This window comes from Rattus norvegicus, chromosome 20 (assembly GCF_021556685.1).
Source record: "Rattus norvegicus strain SHRSP/BbbUtx chromosome 20, alternate assembly SHRSP_T2T, whole genome shotgun sequence".
Taxonomy (NCBI): domain Eukaryota; kingdom Metazoa; phylum Chordata; class Mammalia; order Rodentia; family Muridae; genus Rattus; species Rattus norvegicus.
Genome location: NC_141553.1, coordinates 20,909,043 through 20,927,996, shown reverse-complemented (window position 1 = coordinate 20,927,996; position 18,954 = coordinate 20,909,043). Strand labels below are relative to the sequence as shown.

General features: G+C 40.3%; 1 protein-coding gene and 1 long non-coding RNA gene across 8 annotated transcripts in view; one reads left to right on the top strand and one right to left on the bottom strand.

Moving 5' to 3' along the window:
• Positions 1-18,954, bottom strand: part of Cabcoco1 (ciliary associated calcium binding coiled-coil 1) — a 109,210-nt gene that overhangs the window by 27,729 nt on the left and 62,527 nt on the right. For 4 of the 6 annotated variants that reach the window (XM_087597756.1, XM_087597752.1, XM_087597758.1 and 1 more), the window contains one exon: positions 11,183-12,294. The exons of the other annotated variants lie outside the window; for them this stretch is intronic. In XM_087597756.1, coding sequence (XP_087453882.1) covers positions 12,289-12,294 — 6 coding nt within the window. In that variant the 3' untranslated portion in view covers positions 11,183-12,288. Of the gene's footprint in view, positions 1-11,182; positions 12,295-18,954 lie in introns of those variants that run through there. 6 annotated transcript variants of the gene reach the window in all.
• LOC147998603 (uncharacterized) overlaps positions 1-18,954 on the top strand; it is a 97,149-nt gene that overhangs the window by 28,670 nt on the left and 49,525 nt on the right. The gene's annotated exons all lie outside the window — the stretch shown is intronic.

The following is an 18,954-nucleotide window of genomic DNA, read 5'->3' as shown; positions in this document are numbered from 1 at the left end:
TTACATCCCACTCACTGCCTTTCCCCTCCCACAATTCTTTTCCCCAACCCCGTCCCCTTCTCCTCTGAGCAGGTTGGGGCCCCTGGGTATCCCCCATCCTGCCACATCAAGTCTCTGTATCCTCTCCCATTGAAGCCAGAGGCAGCCCGACTAGTAGAACATATCCCACATATAGGCAATGGCCTTTGTGACAGCCCCCACTCCAGTTGTTTGGGACCCACATGAAGACCAAGCTGCACTTCTGCTACATACGTGCAGGGAGGCCTAGGTGTATGCTCTTTGGTTGGTGATTCAGTGATGACTTACGTTATTATAAAGTTAACAAATCTTTAAAATACCAAACCGTGAATTACATTTAACGTGTCAATGGCTCTGTCTACATCTAACATGACATTTCTGCCAATTTTTAGCTTCAGTCTCTGATCAGACCCAGCAGCATTGAAATATTTTCCATAAACAAAATATTCCCTCTTTCCTCTACCTTGGCAAATAGGAACGTTTAAATCACCGATGGCTTAGGTACATCTCAGCCTCAGAAGCTCTCATTGGCAATTATCAATGCAGTTTAGGACAGATGCAGCGTATCAGCAGACATTAGTGAGTTGCCTTGAGATGTGGGCCAGAGATTGAAGGTTCTGATCAGTTTCTTTTATGTGAGGGACAATTTGAGATGTTCTGTATTCTCGAGTGAATGACAGCCATTATCCAATTTTGTGCGGATGCCCTCATTGTGTGGGCAAGACAGGCATGTCAAGTGATCCTTGTAGATAGTAGGATTCTTTTCACTAAGTCATAAGAAAGTTAAATGGCTTCTCCAGTAGCCTTGTGAGCTACTCTTCTCCATTAATGACTTTAAATGGGTCAAGAAGGCTGCCTACTGGTCCTCTTCGAGCATCTCTTACCGTTTTACTGCCTTTTCCCATCAGAGGAGTTTTGGGGAAATCATACATTAGATTTTGTTGTTGGAACAAGTTCTGATGGTTTATGCTATTCTTGCTTCCTCTTTCATTATATGTTGATTTTTTATCCTTTTTTTTCAATAAACCAATTTTTCAGATGATAAAAGATGCCTTGCATGGAGATCCAAGTCAGAAGCCATCATTTCTCACTTGTTGAACTAAAACATTCCAAGAGTCTGTCCAAATTACAGTTGAAATGGTATATTCAAAACGTATTGAATCAAATGTTTGCATTTCATTTGCACTTTGGTTTCTTTATTCCAAGTCTTCAAAAAAATATATATTTTAGAGTTCTTAAAATGTCATTTAGCTCGCGGCAAGACGTGACTAGCTTTTCACGCAGCTGATGCTTGGAAGAATTTTCCACAGCCTCGCTTCTAGTTTCATGCATTTTTTTTTTCTTTTTGAGCTGGTTTCTCCTGCTCTGCTCATGCTTAGCTAGAGCCTGGCCACAAAGGATACAGTCACACTGCAGTGTGACCTTGGACCTGGCACCTTTGTGCTGTGGTGTCACAGTGGGCGTTAGGAGGAACGTGCACGAGGATGGCTGTGAAAAGTTTACGGGGCAAGTGTTCCTGCCTGGAGGACCAATAACCTCTCCACTGTGCTTCTCTAGTCGGCTACCTCTACTTGGAAGGACACCATGCCGAAGTCTCCATGTATATAGATTTCAATGCAGTTAACACTAAACTCAGTGTCACAACTTTTCTCAGCATTATGAACAACGCAGTCTTATTAATTATGTGGATGGTATAATCACTGTTATGTAATTACTCTTCTGGACTCTTCCTTAGAACTGTGCCCCCTTTGATTGGTCTAGATGCCCAAGAGCAGCAGTTCTCAACCTTCCTAAGTCTGTGACCCACTGACACAGTTTCTCTGGTTGTGGTGACCCCCAACCATAGTTATTTTGTTGCCACTTCATAACTGTAATTTTGCTAGTCATGAATCATAGTGTAAACATCTGACATTTTTGATTGTCTTAGGTTATCCCAGATCATTAGACCTCAAAAGAGGTCATGACCCTCAGGTTGAGAACCACTGACTTAGAGTCAGCCACAGCCAATTTTGGCATCAAATTTTCTTTATGGTCTAATAGTTGTCCCTCCTTCTCATTGTTATTGCCACATTCTAGCTATGTTTGGTAATTCCTCCTTTTTTATCTTCCTAATTAGTCTCTCTGTCCCTAATGGCTTTCACTTCAAAATGCTGTGTGTGCCCGAGCCAAGTTACATTCCTCAAAATACTCCTTTTATAACAGTCTCACGCTCGAAATTCTGCAAGCGAAATTGCTGTCAGTTACATGTAGATCAGTGCTCTTACCATAGACAGAATTTTAAAATGATTTCACTTTTCCTAAAAACTAAGGCGACTTTTATACTTACCAAAAAGATTTATTTAGGTGAGTTGGCCTGGTAAGCCACTTGTAATTTGATGGCAGTGTGAATTTTAGCATGTTTTCTAAACAGACGATGTACACTTTCAAGGGGGACGAATATCAGCCTCAAGAAAGATTTTGCAAAACCAAAATACCCACTGCTTGTCATGAATTAACTTTCTATTTATACATATTATCCTTCACAGAATTCAAAATTGTTACCGATTTTCGATTTTCGGTAGGACTCCATTTCTTATGGAAGCTCTGTTAGAAAAGATTGCTAGAGTTACTGTAATTACTAGTAAAGCATTACAAGTAAATATTCTGGGGCTACCTTAATGACTTAGAAGGCAGAAGAGAGCCAAGCGCCACTTATAATTAGCAATGTCCATTTGCATATAAACAGCAATTGTCGCAAAATTTAAATTCCACCTTATTAAGAAAGCAAGAACATAAGAAAGTGCGACCAGAGAACAGAGGTCCTGGGGTCTCTGTGTGTGTGTGTGTGTGTGTGTATGTGTGTGTGTATGTGTGTATGTATGTGTGTTGTGTAGTGTATGTGTGTATATGTGTATGTGTGTGTATGTATGTATATGTGTGTGTATGTGTGTGTATATGTGTGTATGTGTGTGTATGTGTATGTATGTGTGTGTATGTTTATGTATGTGTATGTATGTGTATGTGTGTGTATATGTGTGTGTATGTATGTGTGTTGTGTATATGTGTGTTGTGTATATGTGCGTGTATGTGTGTTGTATATGTGTGTATGTGTGTGTATATGTGTATGTGTGTGTATGTGTGTATGTGTATGTATGTGTGTGTATGTTTATGTATGTGTATGTATGTGTATGCGTGTGTATATGTGTATGTATGTGTGTTGTGTATATGTGTGTGTGTATATATGTGTATGTGTATGTGTGTGTATGTATGTATATGTATATGCATGTGTGTGTATATGTATGTGTATGTATGTATGTGTATGTGTGTGTTACATATGATACAGTTTGTTTTCCCATCCTCCTGCAAATAAACTGCTCTAAGTAACAGCATCAAAATTGTGAGTGACTTTATTGTTTTATAGATCGGAGTTTATTATCTCTGCAGTCAGACTGATTGCCTGAAATTGAAAATGATTTGGATTTAAATTAATAGCATCGTACTGTATGTAATTTGTAAGAAGGTTTAAGCTACTACATAATTTATTTTCCAGTGTAGTTAAGATAAAATATAGCATATGTTAGAATAATTCTTTTGATAGGTAATAGAAAAACATCTCCTTTTCTGGTGGTGGTAGGCGGATGCTGGAGATCCTAGCCAGGGTTTAATGAATGCCATTGAGTTAAACCCAGTCCATCAGAAAAAAAGATATTTTGAAGGAGGAGAACATATCCTTGATGCTTTGATCCTGACACTCTAATAAAGCATTTAAAATAATAAAATATTGAAATTTATGGAGACGGGAGAAGTGGTTTCTGTGCAGGTCTGAGTTCAGATTCGAGCAATCGCATAAAAACCAAGAAAAGGTCTCATCTGTCTGTAACCCGCACAGTTCAGGGATTGAGACAGGAATTCCTGGGGTTTGCTAGAGACTGTCCCATGCCCTCCCCACAAACATCAATGACAAATCACCCCCAAGTTGACTACAAAAACCATTAGGTCACGTGACCTCAGTTTCACTCACTGTCACCCCTATTAACAGTCTTTTGTGGCTTAGAGAGTAAGAAATGGAGGCTGAGAGACAATCCCATCAGATATCGTCTGTCCTCTGTGTCCATGTCGGGAGGACTTATTTTAGCCAATCACATCCAGTTACAGCAAATTACACCTTAAATATGGTCAACTGCCTGGTTTTTAGCCAGAAGCTAAAAAGCCACTGCCAACAGGAAGTGCTGTTGATGCTTTCTTTTTCCATTGTGCTCCACGTGACTCATTCCAATGCCCTGGTTCTGCAGACAGCACAGGAACCGCCAAGTGCTTCAAACCACAAAACTTCCCACGTGTTCGGGGGAAGCAAACTTCCCAGCTCGAGTCCGAGCTCTGCCTTCTAGCACTTTCTTTTTCTCTTCTGCTTTTCTTACTCTCTCATTTGGGCTTTGTTCTAGCTCTTGCGACAGGAAATACAGAGAGAAAAGTAATTTGGGAGTAAACAAATTTTCCCCAAAGGGACTTCAGTGCTAAACAACATTAAAATTCCAAGCTGAATCTTGTGCTGTGAAAGGAAGGCCTTCACGTTTTGGAGAGGACCCCTCTGGGACAGTGGGATGCCCTAGAGTGGGGATGCAGCGACAAGGGCTTTTGGAATCTGAGTTTGCAGCTCCGTGAGATTGGCTTGCCTGGAGTCTCTTGATGGGAAACTTAGACTTTGTATCTAGGATCGCAGTTACCCAATCTTGATGATTTAACTTGTGTGATAGTGTCCAAACTAACTGACAACGCATTATTATCCTGGGGTCTAGGAAGGTTGCCATCTCTGTGGAGAGGGCACACCCTGAAATATGGGATGTCATGAGGTTCACCCTGAATTATTTGAGGGACATTGTCTAACTGTGACCCAATTTTATCTTATTTAAGTCTGGTCTGTTACCTACTTTGGATATTACCCTTGTTTCCTTGATGGCAAATCTCATTTTTCTAGATTTATTTATTTATTAAAAGAATCATTTATTTATTTTATGTACATGAGTACACTGTAGCTGTCTTCAGACACACCAGAAGAGGGCATCAGATCTCATTACAGATGGTGGTGAGCCACCATGTGGTTGCTGGGATTTGAACTCAGGACCTCTGGAAGAGGAGTCAATGCTCTTAATCACTGAGTCATTTCACCATCCCCTAGAATTTTTATTTTTAAACCCAGAAGACAAAAGATGCCCAGCACTAAATTTATTTAACCTAATATTTACTTATTTTATGTTTTATCATATGTACTCAATAAATACAGTACTGGGCTATACGATGCTATCTTCATACAAGTGCATATCTCATACTGAACGTATCCTTCCTGCCCCTCTCCCAGACTCCCTATCCTTCTTTTACAGTTTGTTTATTTTTTTTTTCCTTTTTTCCCATTTGGTGACTCTTTAGCTAGGTTGAATTTCTCAATTATGCTGCTAATCTAATCTGGTCCTACTAATTAAGCTATTTTTTACTGAAGGAAGCTGACACCGTTCCTCACTCCACCGCTGCACATTTTCTCATGCTATTTTTGCTTTGAAGATTTTGTCCCACACTTCTAGCGTGGATGGGCTTACTCATGGTCTCTCGATCATGACGACAGCTTCAGACCGAGCTGCACTCTCTTCTCCTGTTATGAGCTCAGCACTTACCTAATAGTCTGTAATTACAGACATTTAGACTTTGAAAATCCTGTGTTTTCCCCATTTCCGTTTGCAGGAGACAGATTTAAAGAAATTTATATGAAGAGACAAAAAAAAAAAATCCATTGTATTTTAAAGTCAAATGCTGCCAATGGGATAGCTTTCTTGTTTTCCTCTGAGCTCTCTTTAATTAACCTGCTCCTGCTTGAAGACATCCATGGTGGTTCTCAACCTGTGGGTCGAGACCTGTATGGGGCTCGATTGACCTTTCCATAGGGGGGATGCTTAAGATGACCTGTATATCATTACGGTGCATTACAGTAGCAAAATCACAGCTATGAAATATCAATGAAAATGATTTTATGGTTGGGGTGACCCCAACCCACCTTAGTGGCTCTTAACACCCATGGAGGAGAAGGTGAGCTTTGAGTGTTGAGTAGTTAGTAGGGGGTCCTCAGCATTAATAGGTCTGAAAAGGCTGTACAGGGAAGCAGGAAAAGAGAAGGAAGATATGACAGGAAATTCAGACTGAGTCCGTTGACCGGGTGATTCTGCATAGATTGAAATCTATTCATAAATGTCTATCAAGAGGGAAGGGATACTGGGTTATATGTGAGTGTGTGTCTGTCTCATGTGACGCAGGTCACATTTCCATGCCCAGAAAATTGAGCATAAGAGGAGGGCCAGTTTTGGTGAGAAAATATAAACGAAACAATTAATTTGAGACAAACATCTAATAAATGACATTGATTTATTCTGGGTGGAAAAGGTACGTTTTCTAGTAGGGCGAAAAATCAAATGGTTTGAAAATTTAATGGTCACCTTTTTACATACAGTTAATGAAAATAAATAAGTACAGAGTCAAATTAAATTAAACCTCACTGCTCTTTCTTTGTTGTGATTACAAATCTATGGTCTTTATGCTTCTAAAATGAAACCGGTTTTCACTGAACATATCTGAAAAAAAAATGTCTTTACTGAAGAGTTTGTGTTCCTGCTCCAGGGTCTGAGTTTTCTGGTTGCTCCCTTTAGTGCTTAATTATTTAAGTTAAAGTCAAGGAGGAAAGCTACTTCAATGAAATAATTAAAACATAAAGATGAAAAGCCTCTCTCCCTTTCGTGTATCTGCAAATCCTAGGAACCATAAATGCTTTTTGGATTTGAAAAGCAGCTCGACGTTCAGTTACAAATGGAACGAGTGACTCAACCAGATAGAATTTCCCTAATTCTGAATGCCTCGATTTTTGTTGAGGGGGGTTGGGGGGGGGGAGTCTTTCTCAAGGGCAGGCAGATGAAGCTTTAAGCAAATCTCCACAGGAGGGCGCCATCGTGTGACTGCTGTGAGCTTCAGCCGCGGAGGCCCTTCCCGCCCTTATCCCTGTTTGGATGAAGTGTCTCAGATAGAGTACGCATTCCCTGAACTGGAAAATTCTATGTTGTCAAAACTCTGGATGATAGGTTTCATGTGAGTTTGCTTTTCCCTGTCGGTTTAAAACGACTGGAAGTAATTTAATCTCTCTTTGGAGGCATGTGGTCATTGTACATTTTATCTTAAAACCAGTTTTAGAATGGGTGCGACGCAGACTTTAAATGAAGCAAAAGCTGAACAGGTCAAAACTACAGCGTGCTTGAAAATGGCTGGCTGGTATGTGTTAGAACAAGCTAATTAATCAAAGCTTAAGACATTACAAAAGTGCACTTATTACTTATAATTAGGACGTGTTTATAAGTTGTTTGCATAGATGACATTATTTTCAATGATATTTATTACGTACAATGGCATGTTTAGCTAACTAGATGGTAGATAGGCAAATCCATCTTAGCAAATATAGAAACAGAATCAAAATATAAATTCTAGAGTAGCTCTCTCTAATGTCATGAAGATTCTGGAAACATCCACTACAACGTTTACGGTAGATATTTGGCCCAAAATACAGATTAAAACAATGTGCCTTTTCCTAACTCACAATTTCAGTAGTATATTTTTCAAACCGTCCTCTACGAGATAAGAAATGTTAATATTTTACTAGATTTAAATCAATATAAAAGTAATTATGATCTTGGCAGTTGCCATGTGTCTTGGTGAACCTAGCCTTATTATTCTGAGGACAAACAGAGCCTTGTAAGTCCAAGACAGCCGCGCTGAATGGACAGCTTCATTAAATCTGAGAAGGAACAGGCCGGCTGGATATCGATATAGATTATATGGTTCCAATAACTGTTTATATAACATACACATTTCCAGTAAGAAAACTATTCATCTCATTATGGATTTTGCTCAAAATATGTCATGTGGGCTAATCCTCACAATAGGGGGGGGAAGGGGGGAGGGTCATGTGGGCTAATCCTCACAATGGGGGGGAGTGGGGGAGGGGCCCTTGGTATTTTGAGAACCTCTGTGCCTTACAGTCAAATGTTGGTAGCTTTGATAGTCTAGGAATTTGTAGTTGAAACAAAATAATGTAAGCGCAGTATAAATGGGACAGCTTTTGGGGTCCACATTTCTTATTAGAAACGGATGTTACCAAGAGTTCATACAATGAGCCTGCAGCAGTGTCTCAAGGGTGAAAGTGCTTGCCATGCAGAGCCCTGAATTCAACCCCAGGACATGTGGTGAATTGAGCTGACTCCTGAAAATTGTCCTCTGACCTAAACACACACACACACACACACACACACACACACACACCACATAAACACACACACAAAAACACACACAAAAACAAAAACACACACACAAACACACAAAAACACACAAAAACATAAACACACACAGAAAAACACACACACAAACACACACAAAAACACATAAACACACACACAAAACCACACACACACAAACACACACAAAAACACATAAACACACACACAAAACCACACACACACAAACACACACAAAAACACATAAACACACACACAAAACCACACACACACAAACACACACACACAAACACACACACAAACACACACACTACACTCACATGTACACAAAGTATATACTCATACAACATACACACTCACAGGCATGTGCACATACAAAAATACACTCACACACACACTCAAACACATACAGACACGCCCCCCCATACAAACACACAAGCACACACATTCATATTTCACACGCACAGGCATCATTCATATAATAAATAATTTTTTTAAAAAACTAAAAATACCACGTGCATGAAAGCAGTTGCTTAAGTAGAGATGCTGGTTGACTTTTTTTTTTTAATAAGACCTTACATATTTAATACAGTGTGTTACCCCTGTACAAATGGAAAAAACTTAAGTTCAACATTTCTAGACCAATATGGCTGTTAATTTCTGTACAGTGCCAACTCAACACAGTAAACGGGGATACTTTTTTCCAAAGTTGGCAGCACAGGTAAAGTTTCAAAAAATTCAAATTATATATCTGTATATATATATTTATATTTATATAAAAAGACCAATAATAGCAGTGTGTTATGCATCAACAGCAGCAACAGCTTTTCCAGGTTCTGCAGTCATCTGAACAAAACTGTAGAGACATCCAGCACACTCCATTAAAAAAAAAAAAAAAAGTAAAAAAACAAAACCCGAGAAAACAGCACAGTTCTGTTACTCTTGTGGTACCTGGCACCATTTTTTTTTTAAATTAGCTTCTCAATCATCATCTGGAAAGAAAACATTCTGAGCAACATCATTAAAAACAGCTCTGATAAAGCACGGTCACTACTACGTATCATAAAGCAGGTACAAGCTATTTTACATCCACAGAGGTATGATACAGTACTGTCCTACATCTATAATACTAGAGGATACAATTTAAAAGGCATTATTTGAGACTTGATTCTACTTTTCCAGCAGAGGGCCCAAAGGATGGTGTGACACAGCTTTGTAAAGAAACATACTCTAGACAGGATTTCCTTTCACTAGTGGCACAGTTCTAAGGATTCATTCTCTCCATGAATGTCAGCTAAAACCGTTATTAAAAAAATGAAATATCCCTAGAACAAAACCATATAACCACCGGATTCACATGAAGATGACCTAGTGGAGACAAGCTGGACCTCACCTTACCAACAAGCTATCAAATCTGTTATGTTTAAACAGTGAGACCTCCAAGGAAGGAGATGCCAAGTAGTGCTTCAAAGCTTCGGACCACAATCAAACACAGCATCCTTTTCAACAGAAGCAGAAGCTCATCTGAATATGCTCAAGGATGCTGACATCAACATTTAATCATCTCCTCACTCATCCAGGAAGAGGGGGAGATCAGTTACTACTGTACTTTATTGTGTTCAACCAAATCACCATGTTACATAAATAGCAAGCTGCCATAATAAAAAATAAGGCTCCTCTATCCAGCACCAGATAGCATCATTTTACTTTCAAGCCTAGAAATTGCACACTTGTATATAAACCAATCGAAGATGAGGATTGAGAGTTCATCTTGGTGGATTTTTCCTTTGATGAATATGAAGTGTCCTTCCTTATCTTTTTTGATGACTTTTAATTGAAAATTGATTTTATTTGATATTAGAATGGCTACTCCAGCTTGCTTCTTCTGACCATTTGCTTGGAAAGTTGTTTTCCAGCCTTTCACTCTGAGGTAGTGTCTGTCTTTGTCTCTGAGGTGTGTTTCCTGTAGGCAGCAGAATGCAAGGTCCTCATTGCGTATCCAGTTTGTTAATCTATGTCTTTTTATTGGGGAGTTGAGGCCATTGATGTTGAGAGATATTAAGGAATAGTGATTATTGCTTCCTGTTATATTCATATTTCGATGTGAGGTTATGTTTGTGTGCTTTCATTCTCTTTGTTTTGTTGCCAAGACGATTAGTTTCTTGCTTCTTCTAGGGTATAGCTTGCCTCCTTATGTTGGGCTTTACCCTTTATTATCCTTTGTAGTGCTGGATTTGTAGAAAGATATTGTGTAAATTTGGTTTTGTCATGGAATATCTTGGTTTCTCCATCTATGTTAATTGAGAGTTTTGCAGGATACAGTAACCTGGGCTGGCATTTGTGTTCTCTTAGGGTCTGTATGACATCTGTCCAGGATCTTCTGGCCTTCGTAGTTTCTGGCGAAAAGTCTGGTGTGATTCTGATAGGTCTGCCTTTATATGTTACTTGACCTTTTTCCCTTACTGCTTTTAATACTCTTTCTTTATTTTGTGCGTTTGGTGTTTTGACAATTATGTGACGGGAGGTGTTTCTTTTCTGGTCCAATCTATTTGGAGTTCTGTAGGCTTCTTGTATGCCTATGGGTATCTCTTTTTTTAGGTTAGGGAAGTTTTCTTCTATGATTTTGTTGAAGATATTTACTGGTCCTTTGAGCTGGTAGTCTTCACTCTCTTCTATACCTATTATCCTTAGGTTTGATCTTCTCATTGAGTCCTGGATTTCCTGTATGTTTTGGACCAGTAGCTTTTTCCGCTTTACATTATCTTTGACAGTTGAGTCAATGATTTCTATGGAATCTTCTGCTCCTGAGATTCTCTCTTCCATCTCTTGTATTCTGTTGGTGAAGCTTGTATCTACAGCTCCTTGTCTTTTCTTTTGATTTTCTATGTCCAGGGTTGTTTCCATGTGTTCTTTCTTGATTGCTTCTATTTCCATTTTTAATTCCTTCAACTGTTTGATTGTGTTTTCCTGGAATTCTTTCAGGGATTTTGCGATTCCTCTCTGTAGGCTTCTACTTGTTCTCTAAGGGAGTTCTTTATGTCTTTCTCCAGCATCATGATCAAATATGATTTTGAAACTAGATCTTGCTTTTCTGGTGTGTTTGGATATTCCGTGTTTGCTTTGGTGGGAGAATTGGGCTCCGATGATGCCATGTAGTCTTGGTTTCTGTTGCTTGGGTTCCTGCGCTTGCCTCTCGCCATCAGATTATCTCTAGTGTTACTTTGTTCTGCTATTTCTGACCGTGGCTAGACTGTCCTATAAGCCTGTGTGTCAGGAGTGCTGTAGACCTGTTTTCCTGTTTTCTTTCAGCCAGTTATGGGGACAGAGTGTTCTGCTTTCGGGCGTGTAGTTTTTCCTCTCTACAGGTCTTCAGCTGTTCCTGTGGGCCTGTGTCTTGAGTTCACCAGGCAGGTTTCTTGCAGGGGAAAAGTTGGTCCTACCTGCGGTTCCAAGGCTCAAGTTTGCTCGTGGGGTACTGCGTAAGTCCTCTCCGCGGCGGCAGCAACCGGGAAGATCTGCACCGCTCTTTCCGGGAGCCTCCGTGCACCAGGGTTCCAGATGGCGTTTGGTGTTTTCCTCTGGCGTCTGGATGTGCACAGAGTACAGTCTCTTCTGGTTTCCCAGGCGTGTCCGCCTCTCTGAAGGTTTAGCTCTCCCTCCCACGGGATTTGGGTGCAGAGAACTGTTTATCCGGTCTGTTTCCTTCAGGTTCCAGCGGTGTCTCAGGCGCAGGGGTCCTGCCGCCCCTGGGCCCTCCCCTACGGGAACCCAGAGGCCTTATACAGTTGCCTGTTGGGCCAGGGATGTGGGCAGGGGTGGGCAGTGTTGGTGGTCTCCTCCGCTCTGCAGCCTCAGGAGTGCCCACCTGATCAGGCAGTGAGGTCTCTCTCCCACGGGGTTTGGGAGCAGAGAGCTGCTGAGGGCCGGGATCCGTGGGTGTGGGACTTCCGGTCGCTGGTTGACTTTTGATGGCTCATAACTGGTTTGAAAAATTAAATTTGTTAGTAATTAAAATGCTAGTTCACTGCTTTCCCAGGGAATCTAGACATGCTGTCTAAATTTAAATATCTTTTCTTTTTAGCTCCCACTGACAGACCTTTATGTCAATAAATAATTCAGAAGGTAGATTTAAAAATACAAAAAGACTTGGGTATGTGCTTACACATCATATTATTTAGAACATTGTGATGTAAATTTGGCAATTTTACGTAGTCAGATACTTTAATAATTCAACCACATTTAACCAGTTTTTGTTGGATTTTTATTGTATAGACTTATTCTATTTTATGTCTTATAATATTTTATTATTGTGCAATTCTGGGGGTGGGGATTGCTCTACCAATGACTTATGCCTCCTTCCCCTTTACCCGGAATCTAGTTCATCAGAAACTTTATGAGACAAGTTCTTTCTTTAAAATCTTAAGAGATTCATTGTTATGAAATGTCTTGACATCAGGAATACAAACTAGCTCAACTTCTGAGTCAGCTTCCACTAGATTTCATACCGTTGTGTGGCTTCAAAATCGCTCTTGCACACAAAAATGCTTTATTGATGACATTTTATTGTTTCTCCTTTTCTCTCTTTTTCCTTTTTTTCTTTTCTTCTCAAACTTCTATCACTGTTCTATCATTCTATTCATGTATGTGCATGCATGTGTGTGTGTGCGTGTGTGCATGTGTCTGAATGTGTGTGTGTGTGTGTGCGTGTCCATGTGTGCATGTGTCTGTATGTGTGTGTGTGTGCATGTGTACGTGCGTGTTTGTAGTGCCACTAAGCCTGAGAGCTACACTAACCTACGACCATAATTGTAAACACTTAGAAGGCAGTTTGACAACATGTCCATTTGATACACAAACTGAAATAGCATCCCCCTCCTCCCTGGACCTGTGACCTTCCAAACGGTGGGTTTAGATCATGTTCCCATGACAACGTATAGATTCCTTCTTGTCATGGAAGCCTCAAGTCGAACCCCGCAGGGGTTGGTTGCCTGCTAACCTCTAAACCACTATTGCAGAGGGGAGCACGTCTTGCTTGGCAGATCGGTTGTTACAGCATCAGAGTTGGCTGCCAGCAATGCTAGCAATGCCAGCAATAACTTTCGTCCCCTGTATTTTCTTATTTTTTAAAAAGTGGCATATATTCATTATCCTTAGTAATGCCTTTCATAAGGACATTTAATGCAAGCACATAATAAATTTTGATCATAGCCCTGGTCTTCTTCATTCCCCTAGACAGTGACACACCTCCTTTTATGTCATATATGCTCAGATGATTTATATATCAATGTAAACATCTAGGACCCATAGAGAGAAATCATATTTGTCTTACCAACTCTGACTCAACTCCCTTAAATACTGTGATGCTAAGTCCATCTCCAGTTCATTCATCTTCCTGCGAATGATGTAACCCTACCTTCCTCTTGGGTGAATGAAACCCCACTGTGAATACACAGCTCACTTTCTTTATCTCCCGACTGTTGAGCCTCCGGGTTGTTTCCGTGCCTCAGCAACTGTGATCAGAGTTGGACTGAACAGCTCTGGGAAGGCATTTGTGACCTGTGGACACACAGTCCTCTGGGGTTTCCTTCATCTTTTTTCTTTTTACCCAAAGTAATGGAGTTTTTTTTTTCCCCAGAAAAAAGTCAAAATGAAATGCAAGCAAGACGCTCCATTTCTTAAGCACCATTGCTGCGAAAATACATTTAATTCCTAAGTTTGACTTATTTCAACCAATCAGAATTTTGAGGGGGAAATTATTGATTTTCTTTTAACATGAGAAAAAAACAAAAAGAAAGAAATAAACCCAGAATGTCATAGTCCTGGATTGTACCTTGGCTTCCTCTTCAGGGGAAGGAAGTGGTACCCCATGCCTTTGTAGCACCCCATTCCCTCAGTGACTGACACGAACTGTCCCATGTACCCATGACACTGAACTTGGGATTTAAAAAATCTCATATTGTATTTTGGTCAATATTTTTAATTTGCTTTTTTACCCTTTCTTGGTATCTTTAACTTGTCAAAAATAATATCTAATGTTCTTAACAACCAACACGAGAACAAGCTGCAGGCTCATGTCAGCCTCCCTGCCTTGTCGCAGAGCTCTTTTTTTTTTTTTTTTTTCTTTTTTCTTTTTTTCGGAGCTGGGGACCGAACCCAGGGCCTTGCGCTTGCTAGACAAGCGCTCTACCGCTGAGCTAAATCCCCAACCCCCAGAGTTCTTAAAGTACACTGTTGTTTGTATCATTTGTCCTTATTAGTTGGAAAAGGTGACATTGGTTGCGTTTTGTCTGGCATTTAGAAATCAAGAGCTACGTGTGAAATGTGCTTTTTTTTTTTTTTTTTTTTTTTTTTTTTTTTTTTTTTTTTACTGTGGCAATGTCTCAGTTACGTTCTTGATGTAATTTAAAAAAGACTGGTAAAAACATCTCAAGGAAGAGAGTGTTTGTTTTGCTGTGATTGGTTTATTTCACTTAGCACAATGTCTTTATGGTTCATCTATGGTGTAGAGTGTTTTTCCTTTTAAAGATTAAACAGATTGTGCATGCCTGCCACAATTTCTTTATCCATCCATCCATTGGTGGATGTTTGTCTTATCTTACATGCTGTAGCTGGAGTGAGCAGGAAAGGGTTAATAAAATGCCTTTGAGATTTGGACTCTCCTATTTTGGATAAATACCACCAGTAGGATTCTGGGTCATCTGGTAGTCCTTATTTTTGACACTGTCAGGAACCTCCATACTGCCTCCTGTGGCAGCTGGGACCGTTTTCCACTTTTGCCAACATACAAGCACGTGTGTGAAATGAGGTCTCACTGTAGTTCTGATCTGCGTTTTGGTCGTGATTTGTGATAGTCGGCATTTTCTCATGTATCTCCGTCCACTTGCGCTTTCTTCTTGAAAAAAGAAAGGGGAAGTGTCTTGAACCAGATTTTGCAAACTACAGCAACAATTATAGTAATTAATTCAGTATGCTGTGGGCGCTGGGCTGCGCTGGGCTGTGTTGACTCAGCCATAGGAGCTTCCAGGTAAAGCCTGACACGTAAGAATGCTGCTGCATGGAAGTGTTACTCTTCTTCACTTTCTCAGAAGACAAACAGGGAGAGATGTTCCACTATGTCCCATCTATCTATCTATCTATCTATCTGTCTATGTATCCATCCATCCATCCATCCATCCATCCATCCATCCTCTGTATATCACATATCATAGATCCATCTCTCTACCTATCATATATCTACCTACCAACATACCTATATATCTATCATCATCTATTTATCATCTGCCCTCTCCATACTGTCTATCATCAACCTACCCACACATCTGTTATCTACCTATCTACCTATTTATCACCTAACTACCAACTGTTGTGTGTCTACCGTGGGTCTACTGTCTACCAATGTACATGTCATAAATCTATGACCTATGGGCTGTCATCTTTTTTTTTTTTAAAGATTTATTTATTTATTTATTACATATAAGTACACTGCAGCTGTCTTCAGACACACCAGAAGAGGGCATCGGATCTCTTTACAGATGGTCGTGAGCCACCATGTGGTTGCTGGGAATTGAACTCAGGACCTCTGGAAGACCAGTCGGTGCTCTTAACCGCTGAGCCATCTCTCCAGCCCATGGGCTGTCATCTTAACACGTCCTAGTTTATACCGATGCCACTAGCACTTCAGAGTTTATTCTAATCTCTTTGCCCACATTTAAGACTCCTTTCTCTGTAGAGGCAAAGCCCCCCCAACTATTCTCTATGTTTTACTTATTTACCCACTCTTGCCCATATGAAACATTGGTTTCATTTCAAAGCTGTGGCCATTCAAAAGCTTGACCCTAGTTACATGGTCCCATTCATTTTCTCTCTTCATCTGGTCTAGTCTCCAAGAAGAAGAGAGAAGAAAAGAGAGAGGAAAACGGACTCAGCATCCCTGTCTCTGGCCCCGCGAATCCCAGGATGGCTGCTGGATGTTCTAATGGCTGAGGGCTGGCTGGGGAAGGCAGCATCAATCCAGGTTCCTCTGCAGCTACGCAGATGAAACTTAGCTAAGTCTGGAAACCTGCTTTCTGAAGAAGATGTCATCAGGTTAACTGTGTAAACACAGAGAGAACCCTACATTGTCCAAATTCCTCCCCTCATAATCCCCAGGGCTCAAAACCTGTGGTTTTCCTTTAAAGATGTGGTAGGAATATGGAGTTGACAAGGGGTTTGCAAATGGTCTTCCTTTATGATGCCAATCCCTATGGTGATAGCTCTCCCCGGAGACCTGCCACTGCCTGGCAACACGTGACAGTGCTCTGTAATTCTGACAGGCTGGCTCTGGTACTGTCCACACGTCCAGGAAAGAAGATTTTGTTGTCAAACATCTGGAAATTGACATGCCAAGTATTAAGGGCATGTACGTAAACACAGGTCAAAACTAGCATTGTATATTTAAAACAAAAACAAACAAGAAAAGCAGAAAAGACAATGACACACTAAAAGGCTTCCAGTGTAGAAAGGGAGGGAAGACTTTTAAAGCATCACAAAGGCAACTCTTATCTTTAGAGATGCCCGAAACGGTCTTGGAACAAAGGGGGTCTCAAAACTGTTTAATCCTTGTACCATGTAATCTAAAGACCACTGATGTTGGGGGACACATTGATTTCAAGGCTCTAGCAATAAAATCTATATGTGAGTCTGTAACAGACACCGATGTAAATGATGCGTGCAGGAATTGACAAAACACTTTGGCTGCCTGCTATTAATGTTTTCCATAATTACACTGCGACGTAGATAGTTTATATGGAGAGATGAGTGCAGAGCAGGGAAAAGTGTTCCTATATCAGCATTTGGAGTTCAACCATCTAATTATTTCATCCCCGAGGATATTTTAAATTATCACTGGTTAGGCACTCAAAATTATTTTAGATTTTTTTTAAATTGAGTCATTCCAATCACCTGAAAAATCAGAAAATGTTCTTTCTTAACAAAAAGGCACATTGCAAGAGATAACAATAGACCAACCAGGAAAATACTCCCGTTTCACTTGTATTTTAGATGTGTGGAAGAAATCATTTTTAAAACAACCTTGTCTCCTTGAAGAGAGTTATGGATGAAATACACATATCCAATTATTATTCTGATTACTATTGCATTGACTGGAGGGATGCTGTGTGAAAGGCTGTGGGTGTACATTCTGTTTTGAGCTCTAGAACTTTCTGAGCTCTGTGGTAATTAACCTGAAGCAGTTTAAATAGCTTTCTTCAGTATTCTGAGAACATCACTGAGAAATCTCACCATTGTTAAAATTATCCTCAAGATTTATGTAGCAGAAAATTTATGGGTCTTCTTCGTCGCAACTAAAGAGCGTTGAGAATGTAAAGTGTTTATAAATTCCAGTTGCACTCACATAGATATTAAAATGATGGCATTTTTTTTTATCGGTTTTGCGAAGGCAATTGGTTTGACTCAATAAATGTTTAATGAGTGTTTTCCTATGTTTAGATCTGTAGAAGTGTCAAATAAATAATGAATAGCCCTACCTTTAGGAAACCTATCATCTAAGTGGAGGCAGTGAGTCGAAGATCATACTCAGTTATTTATGTAGGTGCCGCCCTCTGCGGGCAGATCGCTTTTCCCGAGCAGTGTGGGTTCAGACCCGCTCTTTGGCTACAGAGTGGACCTGGAGAATTCACACGCTTCCAAGCTGCTTCTATTGTGTTGATTCTGCAAATGTGCTTTTCATCCCTAATTGTAAGTAAGCATTGTTTTCAGGTGGTATTTAACGCACTACGTATAATGTTGGAATTTATCAAGGCCTCTTTTATGAGCTTAAAATACAGTATTTAAGGAACTCCTATAACTTTTCAAATTGATGTCTTTTCTGTCTGCCAGGAGATAAACAGAAAGGTTGTTTATGTGCTTGTGTGTGTGCATGTCCCATGTTAAAGGCCATCAGAGATCATTCACTGCCCAAGCGCAGCAAGTAGACACAATGGCCCTACCAGTTGACATCCATGAGCTGTCTCCATCAACTTTGGGGCTGTGTGACAGGGACATGAGTGACCATTTGGACCCATGTGGTCACTCTGATGGCTAATCCTTGTTCTTGTGGTATTCCATGGACATGTTTGAACTTGTAGTTCATCACCTACATTGTGTGTCAGCATCTTTCTCTGCCCAGTCCAACATCTCCACCCCACCTGTTCCCTTCACAGTGATTGGTTCTTAACTCCTTCTTGACATCTGATTATGGGAAACCAAGTTTGCAACTTGGAGTACATCTAATTGAAAAAAGAACAAATCAAAACACTACTTATTCTTAATGAAGAAACATAACTAGTGCTCTTTGGCCACCACCTAAATTCTACATGAAGAAACTCAGGCCTGTGCCAGGGAGTAGAATACATTCTCACAGAGAGAAGCAGCCTTCATCTTTTGGAATTTTGAAAGACTCTGAGAAGAAGGCAGAAGAGAGGTCCTCTTGCCTAAGCTACTGTGTTCTTGATCTGATGCTATTTTCAGTGGCAAGGCTACCTCAGAAACAGCAGGCACTATTTAAAGAAGGTTCTCTCAACTATCTAGCAGCCTAGCGCTTAGGAGGGGAACGACAGGGACCTCTCCACAGTTCATCCATGCCAAGTGCTCCCTGGATTTT